At 34.3% G+C, this 15,633-nt stretch overlaps 2 protein-coding genes across 4 annotated transcripts in view; one reads left to right on the plus strand and one right to left on the minus strand.

Annotated features, from left to right (window-relative positions):
- Positions 1 to 9,675, minus strand: part of LOC117105365 (calcyphosin-like protein) — a 10,953-nt gene extending 1,278 nt beyond the window's left edge. Inside the window, exons 1-5 of one of the 3 annotated variants that reach the window (XM_033246510.1) lie at positions 9,557 to 9,675; positions 9,490 to 9,518; positions 1,790 to 1,932; positions 951 to 1,128; positions 47 to 256 (exon numbers count right to left, since the gene is read on the minus strand). In XM_033246510.1, coding sequence (XP_033102401.1) covers positions 47 to 256; positions 951 to 1,128; positions 1,790 to 1,926 — 525 coding nt within the window. In that variant the 5' untranslated portion in view covers positions 1,927 to 1,932; positions 9,490 to 9,518; positions 9,557 to 9,675. Of the gene's footprint in view, positions 1 to 46; positions 257 to 950; positions 1,129 to 1,789; positions 1,933 to 2,307; positions 2,483 to 2,702; positions 2,857 to 9,489; positions 9,519 to 9,556 lie in introns of those variants that run through there. The other 2 variants (XM_033246503.1, XM_033246497.1) reach the window with 2 other exon arrangements.
- Positions 6,275 to 9,086, plus strand: LOC117105356 (adenosine receptor A2a-like). Its single transcript, XM_033246485.1, has one exon. The coding sequence runs from the start codon at positions 6,590 to 6,592 to the stop codon at positions 7,619 to 7,621; it is 1,032 nt and encodes a 343-aa protein (XP_033102376.1). The 5' UTR covers positions 6,275 to 6,589; the 3' UTR covers positions 7,622 to 9,086.
- Positions 9,676 to 15,633: the final 5,958 nt, after the last annotated feature.

Below are 15,633 nucleotides of genomic sequence, written 5' to 3' on the forward strand. Positions count from 1 at the left end.
CTGGATGATGTATCAAACTCAGTTAAATCAAATCAAATAATCGCACCTTTTCATCAGGGTCGTTCTTGCTGTCGAAACTTTTAAGAAAATTCTGCAAGATCTCTTTCTCTGTCCATTCGCCATTCTGGTACTTTGGGTGATATCTAACGTTGTACACTCCTTTGATATCAGCCACTGTGCACACCCCATCACCTGTTCTATCGAGCTTTTGAAATACTGCTTTGATTTTATTCATTCTTGCCTCTGACATCGGAGGCTATGGATAAATATTTATTATACATTTTATTCAAACAATATATATTTTATTAATATTATATTTATTTGCATGTAAACCCAATAACGCACGGATTTATATTATCGATGTAGGGAAATTAAATGTATTGTCAGTAAGCATTGTGCTGAAGAAAGAGTTATTTATTTATACTGCAAATCTGTTACAGTCTGTGTTGCTTAAAATTCACTATCAAACGAGTCCAAACGACTATTACAAGCTTTAACTATAGAGAGCAGTGCGCATGCGGGACCCAAAAGGTTTTCCGACAAAAAGTATTAGGTATATCCCCTATATGCAGATCTGGGGTCCAGGCGGGTTCCAAACGGGGTTCTGCCTTGTCGGCCGCCACAGAGTAACATACAATCATTTGAGTTTCTACATCCTAGATTCTCTCCTATCTTACCGACACTGTTTGGGCCTACTTAGGCCTAAAGATCGCCACCTTATATCCTACTTGAAGGCTCAAGATAGCATACAGTCTTTTCGAAGCTTCATACTGAAGCTAAACTAAGGTGGGTGTGTAAAATGCCGTCAACAGTCTGGGTGCAGGACAAATAATGAGGGACTGATGGGGGAAAAAAAAGGACAATAGTTATAAACTTAGGTGATTCTTTTAAAATAACATTTCAATTTTTATTTTTGAGATAGGTGGTATTAATATTATCTTTAAACATACCCTTAATGCAACTATGAACTCGTCGAAGCTGATACTACCGCTCTTGTCTTTGTCGAAACGATCGAACAATTCCTTTCCATCATCGCGGTTACACTTAAGGCCGTAGTCGTGGATGCCTTCTAAAAATTCTTCGAAGTTTAGTGTTTTACTTCTGTCATCATCCATGATTCTAAACTGTCTGTTTTATATGAAAATGTAAAAACACGAATCATTTTATTATTCAGATCTTTGTGATTTAAATTTGTGACATAATCATACAAGTATATTAAGTAAGGGGCTAAATATAAAGTTTCTTTTTTGTAAATAACATAATTGAGTAAATAAGAAAAGTAAGTGTAAATATTGTTAATATTTTATCAATATATTAAGTCTTATCAATATCATTATTGCTATTATTATCATAATTATCTTCACCATCGTCATTATTATTATTATTAAAATTATTCTCATTACCATCTTTATTGTTAATAAGTTTACTATTGCTGTTGGTACTGCTGCTGTTATTATAATTATTAAACAAATAATTATACAAGAATTGATAAAGGACCTAAACACAAACATTTTTTTTGAAATAACATAATAATAACAATGATAAGAAATATAAGTATAATTATTTTTAATAATATTAATATTATTAACATATTATTTCAATATTATTATTATTATTATTATCATTATCATAATTACCATCACCACTGTCATTAATATTATTAAAATTATTATCCTCATTATCACCTCTATTGTTAATAATAAGTTTACTATTGCTGTTGATGTTTATGATGTTGATTTTACTATCACCCTTATTATAATTATTATAGAAAAATTATATTTGAAATTACCTGCCAAACCCTTTGATTCCACCACAGCCTCTCGATAAGCAGCTTAAGCGAATCCGCTCAAGTGGATCTTTAGTTGACATCATATTTTGCTCTGCTTTGATTCGCATCTCAAAATCGTCTCGGTCTGTATCTGCCATTTTGATCTAAAATAATATTTATAAAATAGTAAAATAATCTTAAAAAATGATACTTGTACAGGAAATGTATACCGTGACGTCAAAACCAATTGAACACAATACTTTACACACATATTAGAGAATCGGATTTTACTTGGGCCTAGAAGACGCTTAACTATAGCATGCTGTATGATTTGAATGACACCGCCTCAGAGACAGAGTCGGATTTAGGGGGAGGGGGGTCTCCATAGCCACTGCCTTTAACACTGATGCGTATAGTGAACCACAATAATTTTCTCCCAATTATATACTACCACAAGAGTGTTTGGTAGCCTGCTCTTTCGTTTTTTAAAGCAAAACCCGATTAGGTTTAATCTCAAACAATGTGATATTCATACATACCTTACTAGGCCTACTTTAAAGATTTAAAAAGCAATTTTTAAACGGCAAAAAGGTTCCGGAAAGTTTATGTTTGCTGATTATAGAACTTGTATCGACTTTTGAGTTATTGTAGCTCCAAGGTAAAGACCTATGTTGATGGATACGAACTCAGATACAGTTTTGGAACGGGTCTTTTGTAGTTCACTTTGCGTCTAATTCAATACCTTTATTATGGTTGCCATTCTAAATCAATAATATTCTTCATTAACACGAATTGCTTATATTCTAAAAAAGAAGGGCCATTGATCTCCATGGCAAATAAGCAGCATTTTACATACCGTAACAAAATACTGCACTTGTCTTAATAAATGATTCTGATTGCAATTTATTAACGATAAAAAAAGTTGGAAACTTACTGTAAAATAGATCGTTGTGTACTTCGAGGTTTTGTGTATTTCTTATGCGCCCGGAATTGATGGAAAAACCTTGGATATCTTTGATTGATCCTCGTTTTTCAATGTGTTATCTAAATCAATATTGTGGTTGCCTCAGCTGGTATTCTTTAGGACAACCGTCCTTAACAAAAGAATTATTTACAAGTTTCGGATACGAAAAAATCATTGTCTAAGACACAAGCGGTGATGGATCTGCACGGTTTTGAAACTGCGTAAGTAAATAATGTGCAGCTGTATAATAATCTATAGGTGCTAAGTTTATCCTATCCTATTCTGTACTCTGGCTAAAAAAATACATATCGTCTAATTCTATTTTCACAATGAAAACAACTGAAATAACTGCAATCTCCTATATCACTATAATTGAATATAGGCATACCTATAGTAATTAAGTACAAACATTTAGCACTGGTTGAAAAATACATGAGCAGGGTTATGCAATTTACGTTCACTTGCGCAAATCCGGCAAATTGAGAACAACACAAGCATTATTCATATTAGGTAGCCCCACCTCCCATCCACAATTTACAGTACTGTACATTATTGGGTTTAATAAAAATGATGAAGTTAATTATTCATTCGCAAGACGTTTCGACAGATACTGAGCCTTCTTCTGACATGAGAATCCTTATTGTCGTTTCTTATATAGGTCTTCTCCTAATTAAAGATTTCTCCAATTAAAGACCACCTCCAATTAAAGACCACTTTTTTGTGGTCCCAATTAACAAAGTCTTTTATCTTTATCATTCTAATTAGACCAAAGCTGGTATAGACCATGGAAATCCCGGTCCCAAAAGTGGTCTTTAATTGGGAGGAAGTCTGATATTTAAAGCATGGTCGTGCATATATTTTAAGTACAAATACTTAATATATCTTAAATCTTACACTTGAAGTGATTGATTGCTGACAGCTAAGAAATGTGGTGAATCATCACATAATATTATTTTTCAAGATATATTTACAACATGCATATGTCTCGCTGCTGTTAAATAAACACAATCAAATGATAAATCGCTTTTTGCCTATAACAATATATATTTGGATGTATATAAATTATCAATCCATACACATAAGAAATTAAAAACAAGGGAAATATATATATATATGATATAAACAAAAAAGCTCAAACATAAGCAATTTTTGTTTCGTTTGTTATGTCAGTTAAGAAAAACAAAAACAAAACAAAAGCAAACATAACAAAAATAGAAACACATAACAAAAAACACATATCAAAAACACATAACAAAAAACACATAACAAAAACACATATCAAAAACACATTATACACTATACAAACAACACGTATCGCTGAAAGTATGGCTTATTGATAAATAGACGAAAACAACATTAAGAGAGTCAACGTAATGGATCGCTTATTGCACTGCTACAGCAAAGCAATCCTAACTATTATTGAGCACTGCTTAAACATTATTTGTCTAGACCTTCACTTTTTATTTTCAATTCAATACATATATAAATTTAACCGATTCATTTCATATTACAGAATAAATAAATAAATAAATAAATAATAAAATAACAAGATAATAAAATAATAATAAAAAAAATAATAAAACAATGATAATAATAAAATAATAATATAATAATAAAAAATAATAAAATAATAATAACAATAATAAAATACATTTTAGTGTCACATTTTAAAATTTTATATACAGTACTTGATTTTATATCTTTATTACATTTTAAAATGTTATATAACTGATTTTATATCAGAGGTGCGAATGTTCACCGGCAACGTTTTATATCATTATTGTTTTATTGTATATTCGCCTGTTAAAAAAAAAATAACAATAAAATAATAATGGATGGATGGATGAATGAATGGAATATAAAAAATTATAAAATAATAATAAAATAATAAAATAATAATAATAAAATAATAATAAATAAATAAATTTTAGTGTTACATTTTAAAATTTTATATAGGCCTACTTGAATTTTTATCTTGTTATATGTGCAATTTGGGATCGGCAGCTATCAGAGGTGCGATTGTTAACCGGCAACTTTTTATCTCATTGTTATTTTATTGTATATTTGCTGTTAAAATAAAAAAACAATAATAAAATAATAATAATAACAACAATAATAGGATTTGGATTTATTCGGTGTAAACACCAAGGATAGCCCACGAAAATCTAGAAGAAGACTTATTTCCAGTGGGGTCCTTCTGGTGGTGATTGGGCAGTACACTGGGAGACAATCCCCTACTCTTTTCCGAAGAGTGTACTGCGTTCTTTAACGTGCACATGGGCCATAATGCACACGGGACCAACGGCTTAAACGTCTCATCCGAAAGACGGTGCGCTATTGTAACTTGTATTTCAGCCCTAGAGATGTCCACGGTTCAGCGCACACACAGTGACTACACCACTGTGTGTGTGCTAAGTTGCTCATATAATAATAATAATAATAATAATAATAATTATTATTATTATTATTATTATTATTATTATAATAATAATAATAATAATAATAATAATAATAATAATAATAATAATAATAATAATAATAATAATAATAATAATAATAACAACAACAACAATAACAATAACAACGACCTCAAGTCCAACGTTGTATATCAGTTCACATGTGGAGGCTGTAAGGCCTCATACATTGGGGAGACTTCCCGCCATTTTGCAACAAGGATAGAGGAGCATTTACACAGGGATAAAAATTCACATATATACAAACACATTAAAAAATACAGTAATTCAAAACACACAGTAACAAAAAGTGCTTTGAAATAATAGATAAAGCAAAAACACAGTATCAATTAAAAATCAAAGAATCCCTCCATATTAAATGGAAGAATCCTGAACTTAACAGACAGTTTCAAAGTTACGAGATTACACCAAGCATTTGAACTAGAATTTGAATTACGTAACTCTAACGTGCAAGTAACGACACTACTATCTATTCAAATACCTATTTTAGAATAAATTAAAGCTACAATATTAAACTAAGCATTTGACCTTAGATTGTTTGAGAAACTAGAATTGGAATTACGTAACTTTAACGTGCCAACAAGTTACGACACTACTATGTATTCAAATACCTATTTTTAGAATGTACGGTATTAACTCTAATGTGCATAAGTTATAGGCAAATGTATATAAACCTCAGGATATCTGAATTCGGTTTTTTGTTTTGTTACACTGAAGATGTCGTATTGAATACGAAGAAACATACCTGGTTCTATTAAATGTATTTTTGTTGCTCTTAAATTCGTCTTTATACTACATTCTGTTCGGAAGTTTGGCTGTATTGTACATGAGTTTACACAGACCAGTACGGTCATAAAGCAAGGTCTTAGGCTGTTTGAGAAACTCAGCAAGAAGTTGAAAAAAGCAGACGCAGACATAAATTTTCTCAAAAATTGTAGAATTTTTCGGCGTTTTCCCTAATTTAATAATAATAATAATAATAATAAAAGGAATTAAAAAAAATAATAATAGGGGTTACTGTAATGTAATTAATAGGTTATTCCTTTTTTAGCACGTAGTGTAGCCAATCACACTTGCCAATTTGTCATGGGGACGACATTTCTAATTGATATCTAGTCGATATAATTATAGCACGGACAAGCGATTATACAAATGTTAGTACATTCACATCAACTACAGTACCTGTAATTATGTCATACGCGGACCAATGAAATTGTCCTACTGTACATTTATAAGGCGCCCTCTTCGTTTTCATCATGCACTAACTTTATATCCCATCGGATAGCTGTTCCGGTTGCAAGATCTGGATTCTCTTCGTAGGGCAGATACTGTACTTCTCGAGAAAATACTCACAACCGTTTTTAACTCACAAATAATCAGAATATGGACGCGGCAAATAAGTCTGGAAAACAAGACGAGATAGGCCTATCCGTAGTGCTGATAGCTTACGTTTTTAGTATCAACATATCACTGATGCTGCTAATTTTGTCTGCAAACTTTATCGTTCTCTTTACCATTCACCGAAACTCGTCTCTGTTTAAAAAACCGATTCATATTTTCGCTGCATCTTTGGCGCTCGTTGATTTTATGAACGGTTTGGTCGGCGTACCATTTGCTATTGCTGGATACGTATTACATGCAGTGCAGAACCAGTGCAGTGTTTGGTATTTTTCTCCCATCATTATTATTATTTCAATGTCCGTTGTCAACTTGATGACGATGACAGCGGATAGGTGGATCGCGGTTCGGTTTCCCTTTCGATATAGGATCTGGATGACTGCTGGTCGAGCTGTTAAGATATGTACTTTTGCGAACATGTTTGGATTCGTCATAGGCAGTATGCCATACAGCGCCACACTGGTCGCCAGCTTTGTCGTTGAGTTGAACGAAACATCCGTAGATAACTGCGACAGATTATTTTCGTTGTATAGGCTCTACGGCGATTTTGTATTTGCTTATGTTAACGTGACTCTGACAGCACTGTGCATTCCAATCATGTTAATAGCGTACGGGTATATCTTCATAAAAGCACGGAACCACATGAAGCAAAGGGAAATGCGTAGAGGTAAGCATATTAGCACATTAGCAATGAAGGCTTGTAAAACATGTGCTGAAATTCTGATTGTGTTCATTTTATGCCTAGCTCCGTCGACTATCAAGGAACCCGTAGAGAACGCAATAGATGACGGCGCATCATGGTTGGTTTGGTTTCCATGGTTTTCGGACGCACTGATTATTTCGAACTCATTTATGAATCCGCTTATCTATTCTCAAAACAACGACGACTTTAAAAAACAATATAAAAAGTCGATCGATTTCATTATATCGAAATTTAGGCCTAAAGTCAGGATAAAAGAAAATGATAAGGATATTCAGCTTCTTTCTGTTTCCTCACGTACACCAGTCACAAATTAGCAGTGTCGTATATGAGTATGGACATGGAGGAGCGCTGCTCTAAGAGGAGGGGATTGAGTACGGTAATCGATGATTAAGTAAGGTGCGTTAGCCGCCAAAATAAAATAAAGTTAATGAGGTGATTTGTAACTAGCTACTTGAGTAATAGCTTTTGTTCAGTATGGGTAAGGGTTGGGGAGGGCCCAAGCTTTGGGTGAGCGTGCGCTCCCCAATCCCCCCATCTTCGTAGACGCAGCTACAAGTAGTGGTGCTCAAGCAAGGTGGTCGAAACGCATGTACTTTGGTAATAACATTGTGTTTGATAATAATGCGCAACCGCTTCCGTTACAACGTTAATATATGCAATGGATCGAATGTAATAGAGCTATGGATAGGTAGTTTAATGAAGTGCTTAGATTGAAGAAGAAAAATAAATATTACCGTATTACTGATTCCTCGAGGATCATACTTAGAAACGTTAAAAAGCACCAAAAGCATCAAAAATAATTTATCGTAATAAAAAATATACAATAGTGTAATTTGAAATTTCTTACAATTATTTTCCATGCTAATTTGCAGTATTAACGTATCAACAGATTTCGGACCCAAATGCGTCAGAAAGTTTACGCTGTTAGGTGGTCACCGAAGTCCATGGGAAGGCACACCATACATAATTGGTCAACATAAACGCGCATTGGAGAGCCAGACAGCTCAAACTTACACGCGTTTTTTTTATAAGAACCATACGAAACAGTTTATTATTGGTCAGCCAAGGGGGACGCTTCTTTCCCCATCTTTTCTGCTGGCCCACACCAAATTCAGCTCCCACCATGGTTGAATCCAGCAAATTTCAAGATTAGGTGCCTCTAGATTTTCGAAAACGGCACTCTCATACTGTAAAATCAGTGTTTCTGCGACAAAATAAGTGATTTCTTTTTCCCGGGGAGGGACTAGGGAGTTCCCAGACAGTATACCGTAATAAAATTAATTTAAATTAAACAATGACTGTACGACCAACTGATTTTATTCATAAATCTTCGTGTATATATATAAACAATCAGTAAAAACAAAATAATCGGTCACTGTAATTAAACCAAGTCGTGGAATATGGTTACTAATTAATATCATTCTCCAGATCAACTGGTGTTAGGTGAATTAGGTCCTATTATTTTCAAATCATATCTGTTTATTGCGATACTACATTCAAGACTCTACACAATCTTCTACAAAAATATTACTAAAAAAGAGGAAAAAAGAAGAAAGAAACGGAGAAATGTTGTACCGTATCTAAACAGCTGTCGGAATAAAAATGTGCATTATCAACATGCTGCTCTCTCTTTGAATGGTTATCGTCTCAGTACATGAGCCCTAGCTGCATGCTTGGCAATCTTCATAACCTTGTTATCGCCACGGATCATTGGTAACGTTAAAACTTACGTAAACAATTTTATGGTATTGAATGAACATATAATAGGCCTACTTGGACACAAACAGCTTCAAGACATTAGGCCTATTATAGATGAATGCAAAATGGACAATTATTTAAATAGATTTAAATTAGTGGTCTATCTGTCCTCAAATTTTAAGGCCAATTTTTACGTGGATAGTTGGAACACATTATGCAATACCGTATGCGTTTTAACACAAACAATAGACTTAGCTATTCTGAATTCTACCATTGAATATTGTTATTTCACACTTATCAAAATGCAGCCACACGGTTGATCACCTTTTAAAAATTCAGAAAGTTCTGAATGACAAACGTTCAAAAGCACGAACAAAGCTCTTCATTGTAAGGTATAATTCTTTAAAAGAAACAACTTCAAGACGAAATCGGGGTAGGTTTATAATAATAAGATAATTATTAATACGAATAATGTTTGCCCTACCTCACGTGTTATAGTACTGAATGCGCACGCAGTACGTTTCCAAGTACTTGCGAAAAAATCTCGCAAGTGATTCGGGTGGGAATCGAACCCACACCCTGCGGATAAGAATGGTGTCTTGACCACTGACCGCCGAGCTTGCGCTTGGTGTGATAAATCCGATCCCAAGTAGCAGCGGGTACTACAGTGTTACTCCGATGGCGTGTTTTCGTCAGGAGATAATAATAATAAGAAAGATGTTTTCCCTACCTGACATGTTACCGTACTGAATGCTCAGTTACGTAACCAAATACCCAAAAATTTCGCAAGTGATTCGGGTCGGAATCGAACTTACGACCTCCAGATAACTAGTCTGGTGTATTAACCACTCGACCACTGAGCTTGTGCTTGGTGGTTAGTGATGAATCCGATAGCAGCGGGTAGCATTGCTATTCCGATGACGTGTTTTCGTCAGGAGAAATAATAATACGAACGATGTTTACCATACCTGACGCGTTGTCGTAGTGAATGCTCCTCAGTTCGTTCCCAACGAAGAAAAAAATCTCGCAAGTGGTTCGAGTGGGAATCGGAACCACGACCTCCAGATAACTAGCCTTGTGCCTTTCACTACATCACCGAGTTTGCGCTCGGTGGTTAGTGATGAATCCGATCCTATTATAAAAAAAAAATTATATTTAAATTTAAGTTTTTGGTGATATGCAATCCAGTTTTTATTTTTTTTATTTTAAGGGTTTCTTTTGGAATAGCCACCAGTTAAAAAATCGCTCGCAGGCGTTCTTGTAAATTATTCCTTTTTATAAGGTAAATTGTGATGTCGATAATTACTTCTATATTCTATATAGGCCTAATTAGACTCAAGTTTTTGCCTTTTATATTTATTTCCTATCAAACAGTAAATGAATTCATCCCTTGATGATAAAGCCAAAAAAAATGAACAATAAAATCAACACTTTAATTGCTTGATTCTTATTTTCTAGATTTAGCTTTTAATCAAAATTGGAACGATAAAATGTTTCTCACTAATAAAAATACGCATAATAATTCGTTACGGTGCTTTAATGCTTTCAGACTTACAATCTATGGCTTTTTAACTCTGCACATCTTTTATGATTTTTATTTTGTTTTTAATTTTCCACAAATTACAAGATAACAATGTTTTATCTAGGCCTATTGTGCAGTGACGGATTCAAAGGGTGCCCAGCCACCCCCCTCCACCCCCCACCTACATTTTTAAAAATTAAAGAAAAAAGATTATTTTAAATGTGTCAGAGTGCAATTTCTGGCCGTCTAGAAGTGCCATAATCGTAAATTTAATCTAGACCCTCCATCTGTGAAACTCTCTCCACCACATTGTCACGATCATTTAGCTTAATCTTGCAGTATACGCCAGTCCATGACATCAGCTTTATATTTATTTCTGATGAAAAATCACAATAACTCGACTTATGGTTTTCTTTATGATTGCTTTAGGATACTGTAAAATAGATGATTACTGTACCAGTAATTTCAGTCATTCCATGATGAGACCATGAGTCCACACCCATCAATATAATAATATTTGAAGCTCAAATTTATGTCACGATTAAAAGAAAGTATAATACTTTAATTCGTTTTTGTTGACTCAATTTGTCAAATAAAAACAATTTTAAAAAGTAATCTAAGTTCATTTCTGGGCATCCATGGTGCAAAATACGGAAAATATTCGCACGTCAGCGCCAAAAATGGAGGTGTTGACGCTGTCTGGACTCCCTTTCAGCACCCACTTCCACCAATCCTGGAGACGCCACTTCTCTTTTTAACAATGCTATGTGGTCGTATTTCTATTAACAGAACATTTTTTTTTTGCTGTTAAGTACTGAAAATTGGCAGGAAAAATTATTTGTTTTTGAGGGGATCAAAATCTTTGGCGGGCCGGAGTGGGCCCCACGGGCCGGGGGTTGAATACAGTGGCGGAAACAGGAATTTGAAATAGAGGGGAACCAGAGAGAGGGACTTTCACAAATATGAAATCGAGGGGGACTTTCACAAATGGAGGGTATATACTACCGGTACCTCAGCCCCACAATGGTTGGGGCTGAGGTAAGAAAACGTATGATTATGGCACCTCTAGATGGCCGGAAATGGCACTCTCAGACTTGAGTAGAATTTTCTTTTTTTTTTCTCAATTTTTTTTTTTTTAATTTTTAAAAAATTAGCCACAGCCGCCCATCCCCACCCACCCCGAGACATGTGCGTATTCATAGCACTATTAACTTTGATTGACACTACGGAAAGTTACATCATGATATGGTATCGAAGTAGGCCTATCTGTCTTAGAAAATGGAGTTCTAATTTTGCTTTGGTTGTGATGACGTATTTAGAGCGTTTCAAATGCAAATGTCGTTTTTAAAGTTCCGATCATCGAGAATCGACAATGCACTAAACGATTGACTTCGCTATTAATTTCACCTTCGGATTAAATTGACTTGAACTAAAGCAATTTCAAATAACATCTTAGAAAATGCGAATCATACAATAGGCCTAGCTGAAGAAGCCATTTCGCATTGAAAAGTAAATTGGTAGCGCGATATCTTAATTGCCGCACATAGTCTATTGATTGCCCTGCCTGGTAAAAGCCTATTTATTATGTCAAATTCTTTAAAACGATAAATGTAACATCTAATCTAGATTAATGTTTGCGTTTAAAGAACACAAATCATTCTTAAAGAATATCAGGCTTATTATCCACTGGACCTGCAGTGGCGGATCCAATATTTAGGCCTACATAGATTATAACATGCATTAGGCCCGTAGCGTGACTTAATTAATGTAGGAGGTTCGTTTCAGTGGAAAGTGGACCCTTTGGCTTGTATGATCTCCGATACTCCGGAGAACATCGTAAATAAAGTCAATTTTTCGTTTTTAAATGCGGATTTTCTCCAGTTTTTGGGCGGTTCGTCGTAAGCCCCTTAAACCCCCCACCCCCAATGCTACAGGTCTGTGAATTCACTATAGCCTGGATTTCTATTAAAGCATGTTGGTATAGATGCCTAGTTACAGAAAATCTTCTCTATCTGCTGGGTAGCAGTCCCGGGGTGGGGGGGGGGTATTAAAGGGGTTAAGTATTAGAAGGGCCACACCCTCCATGGTTGGAGCTGAAGCTAAATATAGCACTCTAGACTTAGAAAAAATATGTTTTTCAAAGTGTCTAAACTTGACAGTATTGCTGACGTTGATATACTGTACATCAAATATTTTTAGTAATGACAACAGGAGAGAATGGCAAGTGCCAGGAAAGTCTACACCCACCTGGGGGTGGGGGGAGCTTGGGCGAAAAAAATCAATTATGTAACGTACTACACTATATACCCCACCATGGCTGGATGAGACGAAACAAATATCGGATGGAGCCGCTTTAAATGCAGGAAATAGCATTCTCAGACTTAAAACAGTTGCTGCATGGCAAAGCGGTTGCCTCCTCAACTTTGAGGACGGAGGTCCGATCCCTCACTGTGTATTTCGTTTGTGTCCTTGGGAAAGGCACTTTACCTACGGATGTTTCTCTCCACCCTGGTAGGTTCAAATGCAAAATGCGCTGATTACAGCTGCAGTATTAGGTAGTTTTCTCAGCACAACCTTAACCTTAACTTTAACCTTAATTTTAACCTTACTACCCAACATGCAACGCGATAACTCCGCCCCTTTTCTAAAAAAATCGAAATACGCATGCGCAAACACGTAACTAACTTACGTCGAGCACGCAAGATGAATGAAATTATGACGTCATCCGTTAACGTTAAGGTTAACGTCGTGCGGCGAAAACTACCTATTATGGAATTCTCCCCAGGGTATGAGTTGTATTTGACCGGGGTAAATAATGTTGGCATGAAGTCTACCATTACAGTGCACCTTCCATTCCAGATCCTTCTAATTCCGAGACCCTCTAATTCAAAACCAATTTTTCAAAGTGGAGACCAAACTCCGGGGTCACCCCAAATTTTCAGGTCTCAAAGATGGTCTCGAATTAGAAGGCGAACTTAGTATTAAAAATATTACATTTTTGGGGCTGTTGCCGACTGAACAAAAATCAGGGGTGCAGAGACAACTTTAAATGGTCTATTAGACTTTAAATATTGATTTGACTTCTTAAGTTAAAGTAGATCAAATATTTTTTTAAATTGTTGAAAAGTGGTGGGGGTGGGGAGGAAATACAAGGAGCCTTAACACCCACTTCAGCATGCACCAAGGTTGGAATGAATATAATAATAGCTCCAGATTCCTGGAAATTGCACTCCCAGACTCGATAAATGGTTTCTAAAGGGTTTTACTTTGACAGTATTTCAATACACCACAATTTGTTTTTTAATTATGAAAAAATTGCTAAATCTAATGAATTCCTGAATTTAATAAGCGTTACTTTTGAAGGCCGCCGCCGCTGGTACTGACATTTGTGCGAACATCTTGTGGATTGAAATATGGTTTATCTAAATACAGCAGATAATCATGCAATAACTAATACTGTACCTGGATACAGTAGATATTTCACAAAATAGATTAAAACATCTCAGGAATACAGTAGGGAGCAGCTGACTATACATAATAACTCCTAGAAGTCAAAACTTGCCTAGGACTACATTCCGGATATTTCCTAGTTTTGGCGCCAGAATTTATACAATCCCTCAATAAAGTGAATACAAATCTAGTCCAGGTTGCACTAGGCGTATAAGGCCTATATAGATTTAAAGAAATACATATTTTTTGTTCATTTGTTGTTATTTTTTCAAATAGTCAATATCACTTTGATTTTTACAGGGGAACCAAAAATGTGACAGAGAGAAAGGCTCCTTCCTAGGTTGAAGTTTTTCTATATATTTTAATCAATAAAAGAAAATATAGTGTTTATAGCGAAGTTTCAAAGCGCGCTCGAAGTTTAGACTAGCTCATACAGTAATTTTCTTCTTGTCTGTCCACAACAAGGGCTGAATGGGTCAGTACACCGGGGTAAAACCCTACTCATCTTGAAAGATGGGTTCTTTAAAATACACATGAGTCATTTGTGTACACTGGGCCTACGGTTTATAGTCCCTATCTGAGAAGACTTGGTCTACCACTGAACCATGGGCGAGCCCGTGCAGTAAAACAATGACGACGGATACAGAAAGTTATGTCTACTTTTAAAAATGATAATCAGAATTTTAGAATTTAAAATCTACGACTAGCTTTAAATAAAGAATCGGCGATCTGAGAATAACAATGAATGAACAGGAAAGCCGTTATATGGACAAGAATCTAACTAATAAGGAAAGATGTAAGTCTACAAGGCTAAAAGAACGAAAGTTTAATAGACAAACTGAGGCTTTAATCGCGATAATAATAATAATGATGATGATAATAATAATAATAATGATGATAATAATAAAAATAATAATAATAATAATAATAATAATAATAATAATAATAATAATAATAACGTCGTTTTTTTAATTGTTCTCTACTTTCCCCCTTAAGGTGGGTTTTAGTAACATAATGATATTAATAATAATAATAATAATAATAATAGTAATAATAATAATAATAATAATAAAATAATAATAATAATAATAATAATAATAATAATAATAATAATAATAATAATAATAAAATAATAATAATAATATTAATAATAATAATAATAAAATTTGGTTTTATAGCGCTTAGTAAACATTGTATATAAAAAACAAGCTGTCGCCATTGAAATCCACATCATACACAAAGTTAATTAGTGCAAATCAAAATATAAAAACATATTTATACAAAAAAAAAAAAAACCAACAATAAGGATTTTGTATTTAATAAACCATACGGACAATGAAGCTATGTTGGCCATGGGAGTCGCCATGTAAAATGGCAAGCCTTATATTCATCCTTATCATCGGAGGTAAGCTACATAAATTGTTTTGTATATGATGTTATTCCTAGGTCTTACATATCTTTTTCCCTAAGTGGCCCGCAAAGTACGCAATACATCTTAATAATGATGCACAAATTAAATAAAGGCGATGCTAATGAAAAACAAGTCAATGTTTTTTCCGAAAGATCTAATTCATCAATTTTTATTAAATCTTGGCAAATTTCAGACTATATTTTTTTATTTTATATATATATATATATATATATATAAGATGTGTA

Source organism: Anneissia japonica, unplaced genomic scaffold (assembly GCF_011630105.1).
Source record: "Anneissia japonica isolate Jap-2015-1 unplaced genomic scaffold, ASM1163010v1 scaffold640_len1575945_cov177, whole genome shotgun sequence".
In the NCBI taxonomy this organism is placed as follows: Eukaryota; Metazoa; Echinodermata; class Crinoidea; order Comatulida; family Comatulidae; genus Anneissia; species Anneissia japonica.

Bases quoted from the DNA above. Each gene is read 5' to 3' on its own strand.
- LOC117105356 (XM_033246485.1), top strand. From the start codon at position 6,590: ATGGACGCGGCAAATAAGTCTGGAAAACAAGACGAGATAGGCCTATCC.